This window comes from Rhinoraja longicauda, chromosome 2 (genome assembly GCF_053455715.1).
Source record: "Rhinoraja longicauda isolate Sanriku21f chromosome 2, sRhiLon1.1, whole genome shotgun sequence".
Lineage (NCBI taxonomy): Eukaryota > Metazoa > Chordata > Chondrichthyes > Rajiformes > Arhynchobatidae > Rhinoraja > Rhinoraja longicauda.
This window is the reverse complement of record NC_135954.1, coordinates 94,430,075-94,443,737: the sequence shown is the minus strand read 5'-3', so window position 1 is coordinate 94,443,737 and position 13,663 is coordinate 94,430,075. Positions and strand designations below refer to the sequence as shown.

At 45.9% G+C, this 13,663-nt stretch overlaps 1 protein-coding gene across 6 annotated transcripts in view; it reads left to right on the top strand.

The window, feature by feature from the left end:
* kmt2ca (lysine (K)-specific methyltransferase 2Ca) overlaps nt 1-13,663 on the top strand; it is a 328,698-nt gene that overhangs the window by 199,971 nt on the left and 115,064 nt on the right. For all 6 annotated transcript variants that reach the window (XM_078424496.1, XM_078424488.1, XM_078424479.1 and 3 more), the window contains one exon: nt 10,079-10,243. In XM_078424496.1, the coding sequence (XP_078280622.1) occupies nt 10,079-10,243 (165 nt within the window). The remainder of the gene's footprint in view (nt 1-10,078; nt 10,244-13,663) is intronic.

Sequence of the window (13,663 nt, the reverse complement as noted above, 5' to 3'; positions counted from 1 at the left end):
CAGAAGGGAAAATCGGAAGTGTCGGTATTACAGTATAGCAAAGGGGATTACAGAGGCATGAGGCAGGAGCTGGCCAAAATTGACTGGAAGGAGGCCCTAGCAGGGAAGACGGTAGAACAGCAATGGCAGGTATTCCTGGGAATAATGCAGAGGTGGAAAGACTCAAAGGGGAGTAAGAGACACCTGTGGCTGACAAGGGAAGTCAGGGACAGCATAAAAATTAAGGAGAGGAAGTATAACATAGCAAAGAAGAGTGGGAAGACAGAAGATTGGGACTTTTTTAAAGAGCAACAAAAGTTAACTAAAAAGGCAATACGGGGAGAAAAGATGAGGTACGAGGGTAAACTAGCCAATAATATAAAGGAGGATAGCAAAAGTTTTTTTAGGTACGTGAAGAGGAAAAAAATAGTCAAGGCAAATGTGGGTCCCTTGAAGACAGAAGCAGGGGAATTTATTATGGGGAACAAAGAAATGGCAGACGAGTTAAACCGTTACTTTGGATCTGTCTTCACTGAGGAAGATACACACAATCTCCCAAATGTTCTAGGGGCCGGAGAACCTAGGGTGATGGAGGAACTGAAGGAAATCCACATTAGGCAGGAAATGGTTTTGGGTAGACTGATGGGACTGAAGGCTGATAAATCCCCAGGGCCTCATTGTCTGCATCCCAGGGTACTTAAGGAGGTGGCTCTAGATGCTCAACATCGGACACGGCTGCAGGAGACTGGCTGGTGAGTACCACAAAACCCTCACCAAAGTCCCGACGGAGCTTGGTAGAACAGGCCCCTGGACCACCACACCGGGGGGTTGGAGAAGGAGCCAGCGCAGGGAGAGGAAGCAAAAACGTGGTCGGAGAGCGGGGGTGCAGGCCAGGCTAAGGAGGGCCCCACAAAGACCATCCTTACCAAGCATCTTTCTCGCCAATGTCCAGTCACTCTCCAACAAGCTGGATGAGGTAAAGCTGTGGATCAACACCCAGCGATCCCTGAAAGACTGCTGCGCGCTGATCTTCACGGAGACGTGGCTCAACGCGCTGGTCCCCGACGGGGCTGTGGAGCTAACAAACCGGTCACTACATCGGGCCGATAGAACAAAGGACTCCGGTAAGAGCAAGGGCGGTGGGCTCTGCATCTACATCAACAATGACTGGTGCACCAACCACTCCGCAATAGAGAGCTACTGCTCCCCAGACCTGGAGTACTTACTGCTCAAATGTAGGCCATTCTATCTGCTGCGGGAGTTTACGGTGGTCATCATCATGGCCGTATACATTCCCCCACAGGCTAATGCTAACCTAGCACTAGCACAGCTGCACTCGGCCATCAGTAAGCAGCAGGATGCCCACCCCAACGGTGCCTTCATTGTTGCAGGGGACTTCAATCAGGTCGACCTACGAGCCTCGCTCCACAAATTCCATCAGCATGTGCAGTGTCCTACCAGGGGCTCAAACACACTGGATAAGGTGTACACCAATGTAAAGGACGCCTACAGAGCTCTCCCCTGCCCACCCCTGGGACAATCCGATCACCTCTCACTGTTTCTACTGCCCGCATACAAACCCCTCATCCGCAAGACCAAACCCACAATAAAGACGGTCAAAATATGGCCCGAGGATGCCACCCTACAACTCCAGGACTGCTTTGATCGCACCGACTGGGACCTGTTTGCACAACAGGCCACCTACGGTTCAGAGGTAGACTTGGAGGAATACGCATCCACTGTACTCTCCTACATCAACTGCTGTGTGGAGAATGTCACGGAGGACAAGGAGATAAAGATGTTCCCAAACCGGAAACCCTGGATGAACAAGGAGGTACAGAACCTGCTGAGGGCACGCAACAATGCCTTTAAATCTGGTGACACTTCAGCATACAGTGTTGCCAGGTCAAACCTGAACAAAGGTATTAAAAGGGCCAAAGACACCCACAGGCAACGGGTGGAAGACCACTTCAACACCACGGACACCAGAAGCATGTGGCAGGGTGTCAGGGACATCACTGGCTACAAGAGCAGCCCTGCCTGCCCCCACAGCGATATGGCACTGACCAACGAGCTTAACACCTTCTTTGCCCGCTTTGAAACTGGCAAAACCACCTTGAGTGAAAGAACCCCAGCCGAGGCGGTGGGACAGGTCTTGCAACTGAACACACAGGAGGTACAACGCGCTCTGCAAAGGGTCAACCCACGCAAGGCTGCAGGACCGGATGGAGTTCAAGGAAGGGTACTGAAGGACTGTGCTGAACAGCTGGCTGAGGTATTCACCAGGATCTTTAACCTGTCATTATCTCTAGCTACGGTCCCCAAGTGCCTGAAGTCGGCTATCATAGTTCCGGTGCCGAAAAAAGCAAAGATCTCCAACCTGAACGACTACTGCCCGGTTGCCCTAATGCCGATAGTCATGAAGTGCTTTGAGAGGCTGGTCCTCTCACACATCAAATCCAGCATCCCTGACTCACTGGACCCACATCAATTTGCATACAGGGCAAATAGATCCACAGAGGACGCCATCTCTCTGGCTCTTCACACTGTCCTGACTCACCTAGAGCGACAGGGCACGTACGTGAGGATGCTATTCATAGACTATAGCTCCGCCTTCAACACGGTCATCCCCACCAAGCTCATCACCAAACTCCACCAGCTAGGCCTCAGCTCGTCATTATGTGACTGGATCCTGGACTTCCTGCTGGAACGACCGCGGGCAGTGAGAATGGGCCCGCACCTGTCCTCCACTATCACCCTGAGTACCGGCACACCACAGGGCTGTGTTCTGAGCCCCATGCTCTACTCCCTCTTCACACACGACTGTGTTCCTGCATTCGACACCAACACCATTGTCAAGTTTGCAGACGACACAACGGTGATCGGGCTTATCACCAACGGGGATGAAACAAACTATAGAGCGGAGGTGCAGAACCTGGCGGACTGGTGCTCGGATAACAACCTGTCCCTAAATACCACCAAGACCAAGGAGCTGATCATCAACTTCCGTAGGTCACATAACGGGGAATATGCCCCGATCTCTATCAACGGGGACAGTGTGGAGAGAGTGTCCAGCTTCAAGTTTCTGGGCACTCACATTTCGGAGGACCTGACATGGTCCAATAACACTGCTGCGCTGGTCAAGAAGGCACAACAAAGACTGTTCTACTTAAGAACACTGAAAAAGTCTGGTCTACCCCAACAGCTGCTGACGACCTTCTACCGCTGCACCATAGAGAGCATCCTAACGCATGGCATCCCTGTGTGGTACCTCAGCTGCACGGCGGCAGAAAGGAAAGCTCTACAGCGGGTAGTCCATAGAGTTTAGAGGGCCATCGGAACACAGCTACCAGACTTGGAGGGCATCTACAACACACGATGCCTCAGAAAAGCCACCAGCATCCACAAAGACTCTTCACACCCCTGCAACAGTCTGTTCGAACTCTTTCCATCGGGCAGACGATGCAAGGCCTTCTACGCCCGCACCTCCAGACTCAGGAACAGCTTCATCCCCAGGGCCATAGCTGCTATGAACCGGTCCTGCTGAGCCGGATGGCCACAACGCATAGATCAACTTGCACTTTACCCTGTCTAAAAACTGTTACAATTGTTTCGTTTCGTTGGGTTGCTGTTAATTACTTAAATTATTGCATCGTATGGGAGGCGCATTCCCAATCTCGTTGTACCCCTGGGTACAATGACAATAAAGATATATTGTATTGTATTGTATTGTATTGTCTATCGTCTGTATAGGAACCAGAAGCATTGGGGGGAAAAAGTTGAGGTCCCACAGTCAGAAATTCAAAAATTAGGATGCAAATTAAAAAATAGAATACTTGAATTGGTCACTTTATTGGCAAGAATTGAAATAGAAAAGTAATGTGTGATTAAAAACATAATGCAGGAGTGCGGGCTTCAGATTCTTCAAGCATTGAGATCAGTCGTACGGTAGAAGAATGTGTTAAAGCTAGTTGGGTTGCATCTCAACAGAAGTGTTTCATATAGTTTGTTAATGTCATGTGTGCCGAAGTACAGTGAAAGGCTTTTGTTTGCCTGCTATACAGTCAAGGAAAATACTAAAACATGAATACAATCAAGCTGTCCACAGTGCACAAATAAAGGGTACAACATTCAGTGCAAGATATAACATTGAAGTTTGATAAAGTACAATTAAAGATAGTTCAAAGCTCTCCAATGAGGTAGACGGGAGGTCAGAACCGCACTCAAGCTGATGAGAGGACTTTTCAGTTGCCTGACAACAGCTGCCTCCTTAATCTGGAGGTAAGCATGTTCAAATTTCTGTACCTTTTGCCTGATGGAAGAGGGGAGAAGAGGGAATGACCGGGATGACACTGGACCATCATTAGGCTGGCAGCCTTGCTGAGGTAGTGTGGTGTAGATGGAGTCAATGGAAGGGAGGCTGGTTTGTGTAATCGTCTGGGCTAGGTCCACAACTCTGCAATTTTTTGCGGTCTTAGTTAGATCTGTTCCCAAACCAGGTTGGGTAAAATGCTTTCTACGGTGCATCTGTAGAAGTTGGTGAGCATTGTTAGGGGCATGCCGAACTTCCTAAGCCTTCTAAGGAAGCCGAGGCGTTGGTGCGTTTTCTAGGCCATAGCTTCAATGTGGCTGATCCAGGACAAATTGCTGGTTATATTTATTCCTTGAGATGAAGCTTTCGACCATCCCTACTTTGGCACCATCAATGTTGACGGGTGTGCGAACTGCTTTGCTTCCTGAAGTCATTCACAATCTCCTTTGCCTTGCTGACGTTGAGGGAGTGCTTGTTGTCTTCGCATCAAGTTACAAAGTTCTCAATCTCCTTTCTGTCCTCTGCCCTATTCAATATCAGGTCCACGACAATGGTGTTGTCTGCAAATTTGCAGATTGAGTTGGATTAGTGTTTGGCTGTACAGTTGTGAGTGTATAACGAGTATAGTGAGGGGTTAAGAACTATCCTTGCAGGGCATCAGTGTTGGGAATTATTGTAAGGATGATTTGTGGAATTAATGTTCTCTCTGACAATAGACAATAGGTGCAGGAGTAGGCCATTCAGCCCTTCGAGCCAGCACCGCCATTCAATGCGATCATGGCTGATCACTCTCAATCAGTACCCCGTTCCTGCCTTCTCCCCATACCCCCTCACTCCGCTATCGTTAAGAGCTCTATCCAGCTCTCTCTTGAAAGCATCCAACGAACTGGCCTCCACTGCCTTCTGAGGCAGAGAATTCCACACCTTCACCACTCTCTGACTGAAAAAGTTCTTCCTCATCTCCGTTCTAAATGGCCTACCCCTTATTCTTAAACTGTGGCCCCTTGTTCTGGACTCCCCCAACATTGGGAACATGTTTCCTGCCTCTAATGTGTCCAATCCCCTAATTATCTTATATGTTTCAATAAGATCCCCCCTCATCCTTCTAAATTCCAGTGTATACAAGCCCAATCGCTCCAGCCTTTCAACATACGACAGTCCCGCCATTCCAGGAATTAACCTAGTGAACCTACGCTGCACGCCCTCCATAGCAAGAATATCCTTCCTCAAATTTGGAGACCAAAACTGCACACAGTACTCCAGGTGCGGTCTCACCAGGGCCCGGTACAACTGTAGAAGGACCTCTTTGCTCCTATACTCAACTCCTCTTGTTACGAAGGCCAACATTCCATTGGCTTTCTTCACTGCCTGCTGTACCTGCATGCTTCCTTTCATTGACTGATGCACTAGGACACCCAGATCTCGTTGAACTCCCCTTCCTCCTAACTTGACACCATTCAGATAATAATCTGCCTTTCTATTCTTACTTCCAAAGTGAAAAACCTCACACTTATCTACATTAAACTGCATCTGCCATGTATCCGCCCACTCACACAACCTGTCCAAGTCACCCTGTAGCCTTATTGCATCTTCCTCACAATTCACACTACCCCCCAGCTTAGTATCATCTGCAAATTTGCTAATGGTACTTTTAATCCCTTCGTCTAAGTCATTAATGTATATCGTAAATAGCTGAGGTCCCAGCACCGAACCTTGCGGTACCCCACTGGTCACTGCCTGCCATTCCGAAAAGGACCCATTTATCCCCACTCTTTGCTTTCTGTCTGTCAACCAATTTTCTATCCATGTCAGTACCCTACCCCCAATACCATGTGCCCTAATTTTGCCCACTAATCTCCTATGTGGGACCTTGTCGAAGGCTTTCTGAAAGTCGAGGTACACCACATCCACTGACTCTCCCCTGTCAATTTTCCTAGTTACATCATCAAAAGATTCCAAAGATTTGTCAAGCATGATTTCCCCTTCGTAAATCCATGCTGACTCGGAATGATCCCGTTACTGCTATCCAAATGCTCAGCAATTTCGTCTTTTATAATTGACTCCAGCATCTTCCCCACCACTGATGTCAGACTAACTGGTCTATAATTACCCGTTTTCTCTCTCCCTCCTTTCTTAAAAAGTGGGATAACATTTGCTATCCTCCAATCCACAGGAACTGATCCTGAATCTATAGAACATTGAAAAATGATCTCCAATGCTTCCACTATTTCTCGAGCCACCTCCTTAAGTACCCTGGGATGCAGACCATCAGGCCCTGGGGATTTATCAGCCTTCAGTCCCATCAGTCTACCCAAAACCATTTCCTGCCTAATGTGGATTTCCTTCAGTTCCTCCATCACCCTAGGTTCTCCGGCCCCTAGAACATTTGGGAGATTGTGTGTATCTTCCTCAGTGAAGACAGATCCAAAGTAACGGTTTAACTCGTCTGCCATTTCTTTGTTCCCCATAATAAATTCCCCTGCTTCTGTCTTCAAGGGACCCACATCTGGGGATGTTCATGAGTGTGGATGGGAGCAGTTAGATTGGAAGGCAGTGGGTCCAGAGTGTACAGATGAAAAGAGGAGTAACATAAAAGAGAGAATGTATCACAAAATGCTGGAGTAACTCAACGGGTCAGGCAGCATCTCAGGAGAGAAGGAATGGGTGACGCTTCAGGTTGAGACTCTTCTTCAGACTGATGTCAGGGGAGGGGGGTGGGACAAAGAAAGGATGCAGTGGGAGACAGGAAGACAGTGGGAGAACTGGGAAGGGGGAGGGGAAAGAGAGGGACAGAGGAGCTATCTAAAGTTAGAGAAATCAATGTTCATACCGCTGGGGTGTAAGCTGCCCAAGCGAAATATCAGGTGCTGTTCCTCCAATTTGCGGTGGGCCTCACTATGACAATGGAGGAGGCCCATGACAGAAATGTCAGACTGGGAGTGGGAGGGGGAGTTGAAGTGCTGAGCCACCGGGAGATCAGGTTGGTTAAGGGGACCGAGCGAAGGTGTTGAGCGAAGCGATCGCTGAGCCTGCATTTGGTCTTGCCGATGTAGAGAAGTTGACATCTGGGACAGCAGATACAATAGATGAGGTTGGAGGAGGTGCAGATGAACCTCTGCCTCACCTGGAAAGACTGTTTGGGTCCTTGGATGGAGTCGAGGGGGGAGGTAAAGGGACAGGTGTTGCATCTTCTGTGGTTGCAGGGGAAAGTACCTGGGGAGGGGGTGGTTTGAGTGGGAAGGGACGAGTGGACCAGGGAGTTACGGAGGGAACGGTCTCTGCGGAAAGCAGAAAGGGGTGGAGATGGGAATATGTGGCCAGTAGTGGGATCCCGTTGGAGGTGACGGAAATGTTGGAGGATAATTTGTTGGATACGCTGGCTGATGGGGTGGAAGGTGAGGACAAAGGGGACTCTATCCTTGTTACGAATGGGGAGAGGGGGGGCAAGAGCGGAACTGCGGGATATAGTGGAAGCCCTAGTGAGAGCCTCATCTATAATGGAAATAGGGGAAGCTCTGTTTCCTAAAGAATGAGGACATCTCTGATGCCCTAGTGTGAAACACCTCATCCTGGGCGCAGATGCGGCGTAGACGGAGGAATTGGGAGATGGGGATAGACTTTTTACAGGAGACAGGGTGGGAAGAAGTGTAGTCCAGATAGCTGTGGGAGTCAGTAGGTTTGTAGTAGATGTCGGTCACTAGTCTGCCTCCTGTGATTGTGATGGTGAGATCCAGAAACGGTAGGGAGATGTCGGAGATGGTCCAAGTATATTTAAGAGCAGGATGGAAATTAGTGGTGAAAAGTATAAAGTCAGTGAGTTCTGCATGGGTACAAGAGGTAGCACCAATGCAGTCGTCAAGATAGCGGAGGTAGAGTTCGGGGATGGGATCAGTGTACGTCTGGAACAGGGATTGTTCGACGTACCCGACAAAGAGGCAGGCATAGCTAGGGCCCATGCGAGTGCCCATAGCTACGCCTCGGGTTTGGAGGAAGTGGGAGGAGTCAAAGGAGACGTTGTTGAGGGTAAGAACCAGGCAGAGGAGAGTGTTAGTAGATGGAGATTGGCTGGTTCTACGGTCGAGGAAGAAACGGAGGGCTGCAAGAACATCCTTGTGGGGGATGGAGGTGTACAGTGACTGGACATCCATGGTAAAGATGAGGGAGTGGGGGCCTGGAAACTGGAGGTTATTGAGGAGACGGAGAGCATGTGAGGTGTCTTGGACATAGGTGGGGAGGGATTTGACCAGGGGTGATAGGATGGAGTCGAGGTAGGTGGAAATTAATTTGGTGGGACATGAACAGGCAGAAACGGCACGGTGGCGCAGCGGTAGAGTTGCTGCCTTACAGCGAATGCAGCGCCGGAGACTCAGGTTCGATCCTGACTATGGGCGCCGTCTGTACGGAGTTTGTACGTTCTCCCCGTGACCTGCATGGGTTTTCTCCGAGATCTTCGGTTTCCTCCCACACTCCAAAGACGTACAGTATGTAGGTTAATTGACTGGGTAAATGTTTAAAACAAATTGTCCCTAGTGTGTGTAGGATAGTGTTAATGTGCAGGGATCGCTGGGCGGCGCGGACTCGGTGCCGAGTCCGCGCTGTATCTCTAAATCTAAAAAATAATCTAAAACAATAGGTCTGCCAGGACAGTTCTGTTTGTGGATTTTAGGTAGAAGGTAAAATTGGGCCGTGCGGGGCTGGGGAACGATAAGGTTGGAGGCATTAGAGGGCAGAGCCCCGGAATTGGTGAGATCAGTGATAGTGTTAGTAATGAAGGTCTGGTGCTCGTCGGTGGGGTCATGGTCCAAGGATAGGTAGGAGGAGGTGTCTTAGAATTGTCGTCTGGCCTCGGTCCGGTAGAGGTCAGTGCGCCAGACTACCACGGCACCTCCCTTGTCATCGGGTTTGATGACTAAGTTGGGATTGTTGCAGAGTGAGTGGAGGGCTGTACGTTCAGGAGGGGAGAAGTTAGAGTGAGTGAGAGAAGAGAGAATGATAGAATGAGATTAGGAATGTAATAGCAAGAGACTCGGATTCATACAGGCCCTTCTGTCCATCATGTCAATGCCATTGTGTAACATAATTTCTCATTAATTTGACTTTTTGAACTAGCATTTCAAGTACATTAATTTGTTGCAGTGTTTCAGAGATGTACCCTCCTTGGTATTGTAATTTTATCCATTGTTTATACCTGACGTTTCATAGACATGCTTCCAGACATCGTGATAGACACAAAAAGCTGGAGTAACTCAGCGAGATAATGGAAATGAGAGATATAGACAATGATGTAGAGAGATAAAGAATGAAAGATATGCAAAAAAGTAACAATAACAAAGGAAACAGGCCATTGTTAGCTGTTTTATAGGGTGAAAACGAGAAGCTGGTGCGACTTGGGTGGGGGAGGGATAGAAAGAGAGGGAATGCTGGGGTTACTTGAAGTTAGAGAAATCAATATTCATACCACTAGGCTGTAGCTGCCCAAGCGAAATATGAGATGCTGTTCCTCCAATTTGCGTTTAGCCTCACTCTGACAATGGACGAGACCCAGGACAGAAAGGTCTGTGTGGGAATGGGAAGGTGAATTAGTGTTTAGCAACCAGGAGATTAGGTAGGTTCAGGTGGACTGAGCAAAGGTGTTCAGCGAAATGATCGCCCAGTCTACCTTTGGTCTCGCCGATTCATACAAGTCCGCATCATCAACAACGGACCCAGTCGATGAGATTGGAGGAGGTGCATGATGTCTGAGTGCAAACCATGTTCTTCTGATGCAGTTTCCTTTTTGTTTTATAGGTGTGTTGCTTGCGTACAGTGTGGGGCAACCTCACCTGGGTACAAGTGTGAATGGCAGAACAATTATACACAATGTGCTCCTTGTGCTAGCTTGACTGTCTGCCCAGTCTGCAATAAGAACTACAAGGAGGAGGAACTTATTATACAGTGCCGACAGTGTGACAGGTGGGTGCATTCAATTTATCCATGGCTTATCTGGATTGTATGAAATAGAAATTCACTAATGAATTCTAATAGTACCCAACTATAATTACAAAGATATAAACTATATGCATTTTTAAATATAAATATAATTGAAAGGAAAGTGTGGAAACATCTATTAGTCTTATCATTGTGTTACTTGAGCAAACTGAGCTAAGCAGGATGCACGATTGCTAAAAGTGTTACAGCGTACCAGTCATGGCCTGATATAAAAGGGAAAGTATTAAAACCAACATTTAAAAAAAATAGTGAATACTGCACTTGCTAGAAATCTGAAATAAAGCAAAATGCTAGAAATACAGTTGGTCGATTTCATGTAAAAGAATGGGGAAAAAAAGCAGGAACTACAGACCAGTTAGCTTAACATCTGATAGGGGCTTGTAATAAGCTATTATTAAAAACATTTTAGTTGCAGGACAGTTAGAAATAAATCTCAGTCATTGTTCAAAATCAGAATATTTTTTTGTTCTTTTTAGGAATAATGTGTACTGTGGGGAAAGTGATAAATAGATTTCCAGAAGGCATTTGGTAAGGTGCCACGTTTAAGGTTATTTAGTTTAGAGATAAAGCATGAAAACAGGCCTTTCAGCCATCAAGTCCACGCCTATCAGCGATCACCCGTACACTAGTTCTATCCTACACACTAGGGACATTTTACAGATGCCAATTAACTTACAAATCTGCACTTCCTTGGAATGGAGGAAACCTAGGAGGCCACAGGGAGAATGTATAAACGTACAGACAGCACCCGTCGTCAGGATTGAACCCGGGTCTTTTGTGCTGAAAGTGGGATATCATTGGACCAGTGTGAACGGGAGATCAATAGTTGGCATGGATTTGGTGGGCCAAAGGGTCTGTTTCCATGCTGAATCTCTAAACTTAATAAAAAGGGTTGATGAGCAAAAAATGTTAACTGTTTCGTCACAGAAGCTGTCTGACTTATGGTGTATTTCCCTTTTTTTAAACCAGAGAGAGGAATTGAATGAACAGTTGAGACTCAGTGATTGATATTAAATTGCATTGGATTTAAAATAATAGGCCGATTAACCTGTAGTTCATCTTCTGGTTTTATTTATCTTTCCATTTCACTGCAGTGCAAGCAGGTGTCCATTATTTCTTAAATTGAGGTCACCAGTTTAATTGCAAGATCCACAAATATTTTTTTCTCTATTCTATAAGCCTGACTGTTTTAGATTACAGCTGGTGCATTATTGCTCGGTGAATTAAGTGATATCTTAAAGATGCAACAGAAGGCAGACAACTAACATTTAACTGTTTAAACTCCATTACCATAGATTCACAAGATGCATTACGGTTTGGACAATATCCTATGTGAACATAGTGGAGTTTTGTTTTTCACTATAATTTTCCAAATGCTATTTACCATCATCCAGGGTGAAGCATAAATTGTTAATTTCTTGCTTCTGAATAAAGAAAACAAATAGCATCTGATAAGGAGGTGGTACTAGAAATGCTTAAGTCACCAAATCGGGATGGGGTGATTTTAGATTGTTTGGGGAAGTGGGGTGGAAGTTGCAGAAGGGCCCAGCATAACAACCTTAAGGGTGGCCTCAATGCAGGGACAGTACCTCAGGATTGGAAAATCTCAAAAGTAACTTAGAGTTGACTTGGGGAGTGGTTGCTTAAGGACATGCCACGCAACTGTAAATCAGTCAGTTTAATCTCAGTGAAATCATTTAGGGGAATTAGAGCAGTTTGTGTTGATGATGGGCAATATTGATAATGAATTTGTTAAAGCTTGTTATTTACAGCGGTGGTGCAGTGGTTAATTTATAGGACTTGTAACCCAGAGGCTTAATCAACATTTAAAGTTCAAATCCCACCATGGCAGCTGTGGAATTTAAACTCGGTTAATAATCTGGAATTTAAACATAAAGGACAGCTGGCCTTAATAATAGCAGCCACGAAAATCCCAGATTGTTGTAAAAGCTCTTCTGGTTCACTAATATCTGTCAGAGGATCCGTTTAGTATCTTACTCTGGACAATGTAGTTGAAGTTTTTAGAAGAAAATAGTCCTCTGAAATGACTCTGTCTCCATTGAAGATGGGGGTCAATAATAAGTGCTAATGGTGCTAACATGCACAGATCCCAAAAAAGTATTTTCTTAAAACAAATCATGGGTTACTAGTGAGATTGAATTTTTATTTTGATCAGGTATCAGAGAAGGTTGTTGAAAGAAATGTTGTTGATATCAACTACAAGAATTTTCAGAAAATGTTTGATAAAGATCCACGCAAAGGGCTGGTTAACAAAATTCAGAGCTGTGGAATTAAAAGATCACTAACTGCATTTATAGGAAATAGGCTTTTTTTTTTAAATCCGAAAAGATAAATGATTGATTTTCAGATCGGAGGATGATAGACGGTCATGTTCTTCAGCAGTTAGTAGTGAGAATTCTGCTATCTTTGTTGACTAGGAAAATGCATATTGTTGAATTGGCAGATAGTTGAAGAATAGAGAAACTGGGTTGTTCCCCTTTAGAACAATGAAAAGGACGAGGAAATTGGATAATAGTAGAAGAACATAACTTTCTGAGATAAGATCAATTCCAGTTACTTGATGGTTAAAAGATAAGGGTGTGTTTAAAATTGAGGGCAACTGGTACAAGGGAAAATGAGAACAAGTATGATCTGGATTTCAATTCCTGTAAGGGTGCTAGGAACAGAATCAATCAGTATCTTCAAGAGAGGATTTGGAGGACACTAAAGAGAATAACATTTCCAGGCCTGTAACGATACAGCAGAATAAAGAAACTAATGGGATTGTTCTACAGTCATCAAATTATGTCACACGGAAACAGGCCCTTCGGCCCAACCCATCCATGCCGACCCATGTAAGCTAATCCTATTTGCCAGTGTTTGCACATATGCCTCTAAAACATTCCTGTCCATATACCTGTCTAAACAATGTTTCATTGTTATTGTATCTGCCTCAACTACTTCCTGCAGCTCGTTCTATTTACCCATCAACCTTTGTGTGAAAAAAAGTTGTCCCTCAGGTTCTGATTAAATCTTTCCGTTTTCACCTTAAACCTCTTGATCCCCCTATCCTGGGAAAAAGACTGTGCAAACATCAGATCAGTTCTTTTCATGATTTTATACACCTCTGTAAGATCACCCCTCTGCTCCTTGCACTCCAAGGAATAAAGTCCTAGTCTGCCCAACCTCTCTGTATAGTCGAGGCCCCACAGTCCTGGTAACTTTTACCAACTATTCCATATCTGACTGCAAAAGACATGATGACCCAAATGGAAGCCTCCTGCAATGTAATAGTCATAAGACTGTATGTTAATAGGAAATAGAAATTTGGTGATGAGTTGTCCCAGCTTGTCATTCATTCTCAACCTGCTCTTGTAATTGTGA